The 13,392-nt window shown below is 35.9% G+C and overlaps 1 protein-coding gene across 10 annotated transcripts in view; it reads right to left on the bottom strand.

Moving 5' to 3' along the window:
- Positions 1 to 2,126: 2,126 nt before the first annotated feature.
- The window catches only part of Kcnc2 (potassium voltage-gated channel subfamily C member 2), a 189,758-nt gene continuing 178,492 nt past the window's right edge, over positions 2,127 to 13,392 (bottom strand). For 2 of the 10 annotated variants that reach the window (XM_036169558.1, XM_036169560.1), the window contains exons 3-5: positions 11,920 to 12,847; positions 9,666 to 9,830; positions 4,328 to 5,249 (exon numbers count right to left, since the gene is read on the bottom strand). In XM_036169558.1, the coding sequence (XP_036025451.1) occupies positions 5,113 to 5,249; positions 9,666 to 9,830; positions 11,920 to 12,847 (1,230 nt within the window). In that variant the 3' untranslated portion in view covers positions 4,328 to 5,112. The other 8 variants (XM_036169567.1, XM_036169563.1, XM_036169565.1 and 5 more) reach the window with 8 other exon arrangements.

The raw sequence follows: 13,392 nt of genomic DNA, 5'->3' as shown, positions 1-13,392 counted from the left end.
AGAAGTGCCTTATAGTCCAGTGTGATGGAGACATTTCCTGAATCGAGGTTCCTTCTTTCGAGGTGACTCTAGTTTGTGTCACAGTGAAAGCTGAGCAGCATATCATGTCTTGAAAAGATATAAAGTGACTTTTTGTGTATATTAGTAAATGAAAGACACTTCTAAAAACTGAACTGATGAAACAAAGGATCCTTAGGCTATGAAGAGGTTCTGTGTGGTACCACAAAGGAACATACAGAGCGCTACATGTTTTTCAGACGCCATAGAATGCACAATATCTATGGTGAACTCTGGTTTGTTTGAACCATGGACTTCATGTGATGATGTCACTGTGTGGACCCAGACTCCCCAAATGAAGCAGAGGGACTGTTCACTGTGCTGGGGCACATGTGTGCATGTAGGAAAGAAACTAGAGGGACCCTGTACCTTCTGTATAAGAAGAAAAATTCCATTTTTAAAATAATGTGTGCATGCTAGATTATCTGGGATTCTGAATGGAGGTGCCCCTATACTTTGAAAATATTAATGCAATGTTCCAATCAGATATTCTGTCATTAGTTACTTTGAGTTGACAATGTAATGACAAAATAAATGTCATAATAATGATTCAACCATTTAGTTTTAGAAAACACTGGAAATGTCATATTTCTAAGAAAAAGTAGTTTAAGAAAGAATGAGATGGAATTTTATATCAATATTAAGCTCACTGAACCCACAATAGATTATTAATGTAAATCTAACATTTAATAATATTTAAATGCTAAAACTTTCATTTTGGCAATGAAAATTGGTGGAAAAGGGAACATTCTTTTCAGTAAGGAAAATATCAAGGGACATATTTTAATCAAATTTAACTCCTAAGGATTTCAATATTTAAATTCATTCACTTACTTATAAATGTTCTCAAGCAGATTGTTAAGTCCCTTCTCCCTAGAGTCTAAGATAAGTTCACCAGAAAGCTATCCTTCAGTCTGACTCATTGTTATTTGGTTTTGTATTTTATTTATGTGTGTGTATGCCACAGTACATGTCTGGAGTAGTGGACACCTAATGAGTCAGTCCTCCATCCATTGTATAGGCCCCAGTGCTTGAACTCTGATCACTAGGCCTGGTGGCAAAGTCTTTACCCTCTTAGGCCTCTCATAGGTCCCCACTTGTGATGTATTTTAAAAATAAGATGAATATCTTTACTCTTCAGTCATGGTGACTTATTCCTGTTTTTTCAATAAGAATTGGTGGTAATTACTCTTATGGAAATATATACTTTCTCTTTCTTACATAGTTGTCCTCACAGTAAATCTTTCATCCTGACATCATTGTCTGTTATTAACAAAATGTTAATAATATTTTACGGGCACTTCCATTTGCAAAACCCTCTTTGCTAGGCTCAGCTTCTAAGTATTCTCTTAATCATTAGCACTGAGCAGCTTTAGAAACAGGAAAGTACGTGCTGAATACTATATATATATATGAAAAAAAAAAAAAGGTTTGGATTTGCCCACATTCTTTTCTGCCTCAATTTTGTTTTCTGTCTTTCCTTTCTCTCCTACCCTAAGCTGGTGTGACAGAACTGTGGGTGGTAAATTTATCCACAGTCCTGGAATGCCAGCTGTGGACGTCATGTATAGGAAACAGAGATCTAAAGACAGAAGGCATGTCTTAAAGTAGAACTCACACCAAGAAGTTTAGTCAATATTTAAAACATAGGAAACTACTGTGGGGACAATGGTGACAAAAATATAAATGAACAGTTGTGCCTTCCAGGTCCTTAACTGTACTGCTAATAAATAAAACAAAAGTATTTGCCCCCAGAAATGTGGCAAATCAGAAATATAAGTAAAATTTTAGTATTGATAATAAAATTGCCTATAAATATTGAGTACCATTATAATTAATGGTTTTAGACTCTTTTAAGGGGGAATTTAGACAGAGGAAGCAAGACAACATAAAGAACAGGAAACTATCAGCTATATTTCTACGATTTGAATAAAAATGAGAGCCTCAGTAGTTTAAAAGCCTTTCATTCCCAACTTCTTTGGAACCTATGAGTGTGTGTGGTAAAACCATGAAGCAGAACAATAGTAAAGTCTGTTGAAATTGTAGCACACAAAGAAAGGAGTCCAGAGAATGATATAAATAATTTAATCAGATAGGATTCAAGTTTATCCCCAGCTCATTTGCCTTTTATTCTTAATTTCAGTTAGTAACACGTCCATTGGTTTATCACCAAGGTTAGGCATGCACCTTGAGATGGCCACAAAAGGTACAAGATACAGGGGTTCATAATTAGGTTATATAGTATATTCAGAATCCCAGGGGAACTAATAGATTCTGGAAATATTGATTAAGCAAGATGAAAAACTTGTATACAGTTTCAACTACAGCAGTGTTAAAGACAAATACACGCTTCATTAGCCACAAAGCTCACAAAGAAGAATTGATTGAAGAATATCTCTGTTATGCAAAATAGACATTTTAAGATATAATTTGATAATATTCTACTATATACTGACATTTTCCTTGATCATTTAATAAAAAAATATTCTCATTGCCAGAATTTATATTTTTAATATTTATAATTGAGGTAACAAGGACAAAAAACTATGAATACTGTCAGTGAACTTCTTTTAGATAGTAACACTTTTCCAGAACTAAATGAATACATGACTAAAAATGTTTTAGATTTTACATGGAGACACTCACAGTCTACAACACAGTTGACAAGCTGATATATAAGTGGTTTGCAAGAAAATGAGGCAGTCAGTGTTTATAGATCCAACACATAGTGCACAAATAAGGGAAATTAAAACAGACCTATACTACATCAGATTCACTGCCTTCATTAATTCTCAACAAAACCACCATGAGCAAGAGAGAAGCCATTCCAAGCCTTGTGGGCACTTCTCGAAGCTTTGGAGATGTTAACCATGGGTTTGGCTTCCCGTGCTATGAGATTGTCAGAGGGGTTGACCCATGCACACGTTGGTATTTACAGTTGTTTCCTGGACACTGGTCAGTCAAAAAGCAGAATATTTCCATGGCGAGCACCATTTCAGTTCCAGCCACCATTCCTTTATAAGCTTTAAATACCTCACGAAGGTGCAGGACCTCTTCTGAGTGCAAACTGGTCACATCAGGGCACATTCAGTAGCAGAAGTTTCCAGTACAATCCTTGGTATGGCTAAATCTCACTGTCCCTTTTTTTCAGCAGTCAAAAATCCATGATAAATTCTGTACAACACTGCAGTCTATAACAGCAGCACCAGACAGCGTATTAATTCTTGACCATAAACCTCTGAGTACTTATAGCATTCTATGAGTGGTGTTATCAAAAGAATCACAGTATCTCTAAATCTCAGATAGCTACGTCTGGGTAAATGCATTGCTGTACAAGATCTCTGACATGCAGCTCATGCTCTAGAGCTTGGGAATGAAGAGTAACACATGTCTTTAGCCAATAACAAAAGTGACAATTGTCTTCCTATCAAAAATAAACATGAGAAGTAGGACTTCATTAACAATCTTAAGGATCAATGCATCAAAAGTATTGTCTACACTGCATTTATATTATGGCATTTCTTTCCCAAAATATCAGACACACTATTGCTGTAGCATTTGGTAGGGATATGTAAACAGACTATCTTCCCTCTAGACTGCAAAAGACTCCCTAGGGATGTATGCTGGAATGTAGTGATGAATGCTGGTTACTAGGTAGTAGAAACTGACAGTGCAGTAGGCAATCGAGTGCTATGGTGAAATCGCTGCTTCAGTCCTGCTCATCAAAAAAGATTCACAGTGCCTATTAATTTAGGTAGTCTACAGAGCATCATTAACGTATATACAAAGCAGAGAGGCTGCTCCAAGTAGCAAACAAGACAGGGGGTAGGAGGTAGGGAAATCAGTGCTAAGTTTAAAGAGCCTATCAGGGCACATCTACCCTCAATGAAGACAAATGGTACATACAGTTAAGACAGGGAGCGAAAACAGACAGACCGAAAACAACACACAGGACAAAGCACCTGATTAAACACAGCCTGAAAAGTCTGGTTAGTCCTTTGATGCAAATTTTAAGGCTAGTGAAAAACAAAACAAACAAATGAAAAACCCTCCAATGAACATCACTACCTTTGATGTTCACACAAAATCAGAAATGAAAACACACGAGAGCTTTGGGTAATGTTTAGCACTCTAACCTCTGAAAATAATGACAAATTCTAGGACTTATAGTGGGGGAAAATGGCTCTATTACCAAGCAGAAATTCCTGGCTAAACAATGCAAGCCTGGCTAGCAGTTACCTTTCTCACATGTTTTGTGCCTTCCCCAAGTCATTAAGTAAGAGATCTGGCCTCGGCTTGCGTGTAACCAGTAATGACAACCTCTTTGCAGTTATCTGTGTGTACAAACAACCAAAAACATTCAGAACACCAATACAACATTTTTTTGAAGATAAATAAATTAGGAAATTAAGGTATTTAAAATAAATATTTCTATCAGAGAATAAAAGGGGGAAAATACCAAGGAGAAGGGCACCCTCCCTGCCCCACAATTCAACATGCAGAACAGGCGACCAGTGCTTTCACATTGGCAGGATGGTTTGAAGCGAGGACACATATCCTGAGCCATCCAGTCCCAGGACTCTACAACATTGTATTCAGGTGATACAGACAAGATGGTCCATGCAAATGAAGTGACCAAAGTCATGTCATGTGCAATCTAGATAGGATCCCAGACATCTTCAGAATGGTTTGGAGTTACAAGAAATGAAGGTCCAATGAAGTGGTTGGCATTTAGAAGCACACTATTTAAGTATATCTCCCTGAAGATGTGGTTATATATTAGTGTACTGGCCAAAATCTGACACTATTGGTCACTGTATTACAACAGGAAATTTGGGGCAATTCACACTGAGGAGTAGCACTACTTTGGATCATCTTTAAAGCCAGAATAAGATGTTTTAGCTACTCAAGTAGCATTTCTGACTTCAAATAGTAATATCATGCAGGATTTATACTGTATTAATGGAGCCTGGAGAAACTCTACATTTAATTATTTCCATTGTAGGGTAAACAGTACTTGTATTGATATAATTTAGCCGATTGATGCAGTTTGGTTTACAAGATAGATGGGATGGGAGATCGAGAGCGCCTCAGAGGACAAGGAGAGTTGTAGGGTGATGTTACTGGAGAGAGCCTCAGAGCATTGCCTGCCAAGCCCGCTATGTTGTTTAAGCTTCGGGATTTTTCATATCCTTTTATGAAAAAATGCACAGACATCAGTTGAGTTCAACCAGAAAATAGACAAGAGACAAACAATATCATGAAGAATAATCAAAAGTGCTATTTTTTTGTGTTCAAACCATTTGCAATGAATTCAATATTGGGACAATTCATACTTCTAAAAACCAAAATTCACTGTATTTGGCATTCTGAAACTATTAAACTATCTATCATAAATTATAGCTACAATATTCCAAAACATGTTTATGTCCAGATTATAGTTAGCATTGATGTAATTTGGCCATAGAGATTACAAGAACTTCTAACACGTAGGCAAAGCAATTTTAATAAGATTACAGACTCAATACTTTTAAAGTTCAGGATGTGTTTCTGAAAATTAAAAATACATGAGATATTTTTCTTTTTTAACTTTAGCATTAGTAGCTAATGAAGCATGCTTAACTTGAAGAGGACACTTGTTTCCAATATACGTATTCTTTGAGCTTTACATGTTTAAAAGGGTGATTCATATAATAATGGCATTTGGTGCCATTATCCAGGTGATACAGGATGGAAAGCATATTACCAATCCCTTAGGTGATAAAATAAAATAAAAAGGAAGCAAATGAAATGTAAACTGAGTCATAATTTCAGTGAAATAAATCTGAATTTGATGTTCTCAGATGACTTGAACTCTTTCCTTTACCCTCGAGAAATTGAGGCAAATTTTATTTCAGTCCAAAATTTTCAAACTAATCTATTGTTAGTGATATCCATGAACTTAGATAGAACAACTTTTCAGGAACATTAGCTTGGTTGTTTTCCTTAACCACTCAGCCAGCTACCCCATCCTGTGACCTTTTGAGTGATTCACACGTTAAAGCATTTTCAGTAGAATATTATAGGCAGTTGAATGAGTTTGGGGTGCATCTCACATAAAGTGTGACATGAAGTAGAAAGCAAGACATTTGAATGAAAATGGAGACCTATCACACAGCTTGGGAAATAAACATTTTGGCAGTTCCACTGAACAGTTACAGGGCTGGAAATGAACTTCCTGTAGGGCAACCAAAATTGAGTAAATGCACACAATTCCAATGGGCTTCTTGTCTGGTGCCTCCTCTAGACTGTGTAGTACTCTCCATGGGCTCTAGTGTGCTTGCTGAATGTGGAGCGAAGAAAAAAGAAAGAATCCTTTGTAACTACCTCTACTTCTCTTAATTGGGACTGAAATAATTTCTCTATTAATCTGACATAGAGAGGCCAAGACAAATACGCATCAAGACAGACTCCATAATAACCTTATAACAGGCTAACGCTGAATGGAACAGGAGAGAAGAGTAATGACCACACCCTACCCGCATGCACACGCATTGATTTCCAGTAGACTGGATGTCTTCTAAATGGTTTTGTGAATAGACATTTCACCATCCATTAATTATAATAGTGGTTTAGGAGATATATTTTCTGTTGAATAAACATTTACTTGCCTCTGTTATTTTAACATCCTTTATTATAAAACATAGAAGAGGGTGTGTTTTCATTCCATGCTACTAGATGATGTGATAGTTAATGGAAGAATACCTTCATTTATTTTTAAATAGAAAATAATTTATTTTTACATAGTAACCAGGTGCATGGTGACTCCATTATTACTGCTCTTCTCTACAGTGACTAACACTGTAATTTTGAAGGTTACAGAGAAATTATTTTTTCCTATGCAGTAGAAGTTGATTATGTGACCTAAAAATGTAAATTAGATTATAAACATTGATGAATGTTAATTACTGCAATGAACACATTTAAAGGGTACTTTATACCCCAAGCCCTTTATACAATTCTCAGAAATATAATGATCTGTTAGATCATTTTATTTTAATCACCCAGTGATATATGAATCTTGATTGCTATTCTAAATGTTAATTGTTCTTCAAAATTATAAATTTTAAAGTAAACATTTCTTATTTTGTTTACGGATCCTTTTCTTTTTAATATCAGTAATTTAATATCATTTGAAAAAGCTCTCCTCATTTAGCAACACATATTTCATTAGTAAAATTACATGTTCTTTATACATCTTTAGTTTTAACTATTCTAAGTATTTCTGATTAGGAATTCTGATACTTTTTTTGCTTAATTAAGCCTTTCCTGGAGTGACTGGAAACATCAATGAGGATTTAATTATAAAATCTAAGTTACTCATGATAATAAACAATAGTAAACCTACTTAGAACCAACATCAGAATACAGAAGTCAAATTTTATTCAGCTCCTAAGAGAATGTGCTCAATTGGGGTATTGTCAACACTGATAAATATATATAGCGTGCATGAAGGCTTTAGTTTAGATAACTACTCAAAGGCAGTTGTAAGGAAACACAGAAAGGTCTTAAGTCTTGGAAGGTTACTCTTTAAATGAATCTTTCCTTTCTCTAAAATCATTATGGAATGTTTTCATATTTATATGTGAAATAACAAATAGGAATCCAATAATTTTTTTTTAATTTATACAGAGAGAATTTTTTGAACTTTGAAATAAAATTAATAGAAAAATCAACTTGAAAAGTGAATAGATCCTATAGAAAGTAAATATTTGGGCAGAATAAAAGAACTCTATAAGCTCTATAAAGGAATGAGGAAGGGCAATGGATGGGTTTCTGGTAGATGTGGCAATAGAAGACAAAGTAAAAATGGCCAAGTGTTCCCATAAACAATACCCATACAGAAAGAACATGCAGTGATGACATAAGGAAGCAAGAATGTGGAAGAGTTGGTATGGGAAGGAATGACGAAGCACAGGAAGCTCATGTGAGCTAATCAGTTTCAAAAAAATGTCCTCATTAAAAAGTAAAGTTTTCATGTGTGAAATAATATTACATATATCTTTCCATGCAAAATAAATCTTATTAATTGCTTTGTTCATAGAGCTTTGCATTTCTATAGTAAAAGTTGATATTAACGTGCTATCTTGTAGTATCCAAAGGTTTTCTCAGACATTTCTTGACAGTTTGAAGTAGAAAGTATTATTTGACATGGAAGAAAATTGATATCAAGATCTTTAAACACACTACCTTTGTATAAGCACTGCATATAGTATTTTAATGGAAGATGCATAAAATAAATATGTTTGATCTTGTATACATGTAGATGTGCACACACACATATACACATGTACATATACAGAGATAAAGCTTGTTAAGGCATATATGCACTTAGTAAAGTATTTTGAACACAAGCTATTACTACCTAATGTATATACATATATTTTGCTCAAATACTATAAGATTTTAGCTATCATGAAACATTTAAACTCTTCAGCACATATATAAATGTAAAAATAATAAAGAAACCCATTCAGAGAACTGTAACACATTTTAGCTCAAGGAACACATGGAAATGATGGAAATAATTGGGATGAAGAATTTTTTGAAATATTACTCTTCAAAAATACTGCCATTGTTTTCATGCCTCAAAGACATTGAAGGAGAGAAGAAACAAAATGTTCAGAAGAAATGAAAGAGAACTAGAGTATGAATTATGAGACACTTTTTAAGGAAGACATCTTGAAACACTAAAGAATTCGAAAAACTGCTTTGCATAACAAATGTGGACCTCAATTACAGAATATAGTGGAACAAACTATGAAAGTTTATGTTTAGATTTAGTCAATGAGGGTAATACATCATTATAGATCTTTACTTTAACAAAGTTCTTTAACAAAGACTCTTGCTCATCCATTTTAAATTTGTCAACAAATATTTATCATCTCCTATATGTTAAGTACTATTTAGTGTCTACTGAAAAGGATTTCAAATTATTTTATTAGGCCTAAAGAAAAAAATGTGTACTTTTAATCGCATAAGGGACTTTTCAAGTGACTTTTTTAAAATGCACATGGCAGAGCAGAGGATCTTGCCCAATGAGACAGTCAGAGAAGTTACCAGTATTAGCTGCCTAGTAGGTATTGAGAAAGCTATTTAAAGGGTGTTTAGTTCCTCCATCTGAAAAAGAATATGCCCTTATTGATTATTTAATGGTCATCAATTACTTAACAAATACAGTCATAGAGTCATTTAGTGAGTACTGTTTTAATTAAAAAAAGATAACTTTTAAAGACTATTAAAATAATTAATGATTAAAAGCATTGTACTAAAATAATTAATGACTGACCTAATGATGTTTACCTCTTCTGTTAAAATTCTACCCATAGACACATGGTAAATGAAAGGATGAAAGAAGTATAAAGGAAAAAAAAACAAGGGTAATGCAACAATAAAGTAGTCTGTCATAATGGCAACTATAAAGTACTTATAATGAGAGAAGATGTGATGGAGAGTATGAAAGATTATCACATGCAGCGTTCCTTGGAAAACGATGAAGGAGCATTTTGCATCACTCTTACTTAATGGCCAAGTTACCTAGTATGATTTGATTAAATGCAAATGCCTACCTTTCCTGATCCCTCCATCAGACGTGCACGCGTAATCACCTGTCGTCAACAGGAAACATGTTTCCCCTCTTCTGTTTTTGTCTCTGGTACTAGAGCGTCTGATGGGGAGCCTTTCTGGAGGTGATAATGGCGGCTCACTTCCTGTACTGTCGTCACCTGATAACACTGGTCACAGCACCATGCCCATTGACAGACAGTGATGGATGCGGAAATGAGACAGTACAGAGAGTTTACAACAGATGCCTGTAGTCTGGTCACTCAGTATACAAAACACAGCAATCACATCACAGTATCCACCACAATAAAGAAAAAAAAATTACATGGAGTAAAACAGAAATGTATCAAAAAAGGGAGAAATGTTCCTTGCAAAATTCTGATTCATTTTTGGAATCTATCTCATGGATAATTAGCTTTCACTCAGGTGCTATGAACTCAAAATAAATGCAGTGATCAATCAGTACAGAGTTACCATGTAATTTGTTACATGTTATTCAGATACTATGAATGGAGATGGTTAAGAGTGTAGTATCCTTAAGGAAAATCTCTCAAGTGGTTACTGGTCTTGTAGTTCTTAAAGAGGCATGTTTTCCCTACTTTTCTGAAACTCTATTTCCCACCCCCCAGAAAAATCTTAATTAACATAATCCCAAAGCATAAGAACTACCATATCACTTTGAAGACTCAAAATCATTTTGAGCAAAACATACAGCAAGATCTCCCATGTCTGTGAAAGTGATGTTTATTTCTGCATGCTTGCCAAGGGCTTTCTCTAAACCTATATCAGCCTGCCCACTAGCTTGACATTACAATATTGAGTAAGGAGGAAGATGTGTCCTCTTTGCCCATGCCTTTAAGGACTCTGCATAAATACACAGAGCAACGTCGTGAGTAACAACCTTCTCTAAGTTCTCCCTTTCAGATGGATATTCTTAATATTTGTCGGATATGTGCTGATGGAATTAGCAGGTGAATTTCCAAATGTGTATAAGGACTAAGGAGGAAAATTTTGAACAGCAGTTCATCTCCAGTCATACTTCTTTGAGTCTTCTGTTTGCCTCATAAAAATTTTCAGAAGCATCTAAGATAGGGCCTTGTTACTAAATGGGACATGAGATCACCAACAGTCTTTCTTTCTTTCTTTCTTTTCTTTTTTTTTTTTTTTGCCAGAGCTGAGGACTGAACCCAGGGCCTTCTAGGCAAGTGTTCTACCACTGAGCTAAATCCCCAACTCCTTTTTTTTTTCCATATAAGAAATAGTTAAAGTAGATCAAGCGGTATATATTTACTTTAAATTTCAAAGTAAGCTATTTCAATTGCTATTCTAAAATATATTATATCTTACTAGGACATAATGGACAAGCAAGATCTCTGCCTTGCCTTGGACAGACTGACTCTCAAGCTAAAATCAATCAGCTGTAGATTACATCTAGCATACAAGGAGTGGGATTCCAGCAAATGCCAAGCAGTAAAATATTCAAACTTCAGTTCTAGAAGAGAGTAGAGACCAAGGCACAATGCCATAAGAAGTGATTGTCAGAAAGAGGTGGAATTTTGTCACTGGTTACCATGACACACTTGTGCCTTGAACGATGGTGAGTGCTTTTTTTTTTTTTTTTTTTTTTTTTGCATTATATGTAACTTTGCATCATGAAAAGTATTAGGTTTAGAAATCCTACCTAATTTTAAAACAATAAAAATTTGGTCAACCTAGCATATTACTAATAATGAGCTTTCTCAATGAAATATCTGTCTTCCACATCACCTCTTTAGTGTCTAGGCCTTTGATGTGCAAGCATCCATTCTCCTTAAGTAACTGCTTCTCATGAATGAGGTTGAGATGCAGAGTACCATGAGGCAGAGGTAAAACTGAGACAAACACACCAAGCCAAATGATATGGAGGGGAACGTTTTGAGAATGAGGAATGAAAAATGGTTAAGATCATACCATGACGTCATGCAGAGAAACAAAGAGACATTGGCACAGAAGCAACACATGAGCAAAAGAGAATATTGGCACCATCAGCAGAGGTCAGTCCCACCAACATTAAAAAACCCTATAGACCTGCTCTGCAGATCTATATGTAGAAATGCTACCATCTAGGTACCTACAAGCCTCACACAAACACACACTTTACAAGAAGGTGAAACTGAAAACTCATGTCTATTTACAGAAAACAAGCACAGCTACCTTCTACCTATAAGATACACTGGTCTACAAAGTATTCCACGGGATGCACTTGAAATCGTGCCTTACCTGATCTGTTATGTTCCAGAAGCCGGTTTTCTTTGCCCAGACACATGTCACTCTGGGTACTGTTGCAAGTCATATTTAATTCTGTCTTGCAAAATGTAGGTGAGCTTGCCAGAGGAGCGGGAGGAATGTGTTTCTTTCTTTTTCTCGGAAGTTTCTGCTTCGCCATTGCCAAGGAGTAGTACATTCCAAAATTGTTGACAATGACAGGCACAGGCATGGCTATTGTCAGCACTCCAGCCAGAGCACATAAGGCCCCCACCAGCATCCCTGACCATGTTTGGGGGTACATATCCCCGTAGCCTAAAGTAGTCATGGTCACCACAGCCCACCAGAAACCAATGGGGATGTTTTTGAACTGTGTGTGCTCACTAGCTGAAGGGTCATTAGGCTGAGCTCCTACTCTCTCGGCATAGTAGATCATCGTAGCAAATATCAAAACTCCTAGAGCCAGAAAGATGATCAGCAGCAAAAATTCATTGGTACTTGCGCGAAGAGTGTGTCCAAGCACCCTCAGACCTACGAAATGGCGGGTGAGCTTGAAGATTCTCAGGATCCTCACAAACCTAACCACCCTGAGGAAGCCAAGCACATCTTTTGCAGCTTTGGAGGACAGCCCGCTGAGTCCCACCTCTAAGTAGAAGGGGAGGATGGCCACAAAGTCAATGATGTTCAAGAGATTTTTGATGAATTCAAGTTTATTGGGTGAAAAAACAATACGGACTAAAAACTCAAAAGTAAACCACACCACACACACTCCTTCTACATACGTCAAGGCAGGATCCGTTTCGATTTCATACTGGAGAACAGCACTTGTGCCATTGATGACTGGCTCTGTCTTGTTCTTAACAATATTGAAAGCTTCGTGTGTCTCCAGGCAAAAGGTTGTGATGGAAACCAAGATGAAGAATAAAGAAGCAAAAGCAATAAACTGCAGAAAGAAAGAAACAGAAATACAGAGTGACCTGAACCATCATAGACTTATATCTGAATCCAGAAGACACTGATCACCATCAACCCAAAGGGATAACAGGATATTTGAGGATTTCACTTGAGATGGTTCTCAAATGCTAACCAGGCTGGGCCTGTGAGGTTCTCCAAACTCTTGTCTTTGCTCACATATACACAAAGCTTTGCTTTACGTTGTGTGAAAGGGAGAAAACTGTGAAGAAACCATAAAAATTATTTCAGCACAATTTCTAATGACAACATTCTGAAAAATGAAACAAAATTATGACAATAGCTCCAATTTTGACAATTGCATATGACATGGAAATTTTTTAAAAGGTTTATAACTGCACATATAAGTCAGATTACAATGTAGCTGTCGGTTTCTATAAATGTTTTGGATATCACGCAATATAAACATGAAAAGAATACTTGCAGTATATAATGGTACATTGAAGGTAGAGACTGCCCAATTAAATAAATCTGGGTGGGGGGCAAACTAAACCAGCAAGAATTAAAGGAGAGAAA

This window comes from Onychomys torridus, chromosome 20 (assembly GCF_903995425.1).
Source record: "Onychomys torridus chromosome 20, mOncTor1.1, whole genome shotgun sequence".
NCBI lineage: Eukaryota > Metazoa > Chordata > Mammalia > Rodentia > Cricetidae > Onychomys > Onychomys torridus.
Note: the sequence above shows the minus strand (reverse complement) of the source record. Positions and strands in the feature narration are given on the sequence as shown.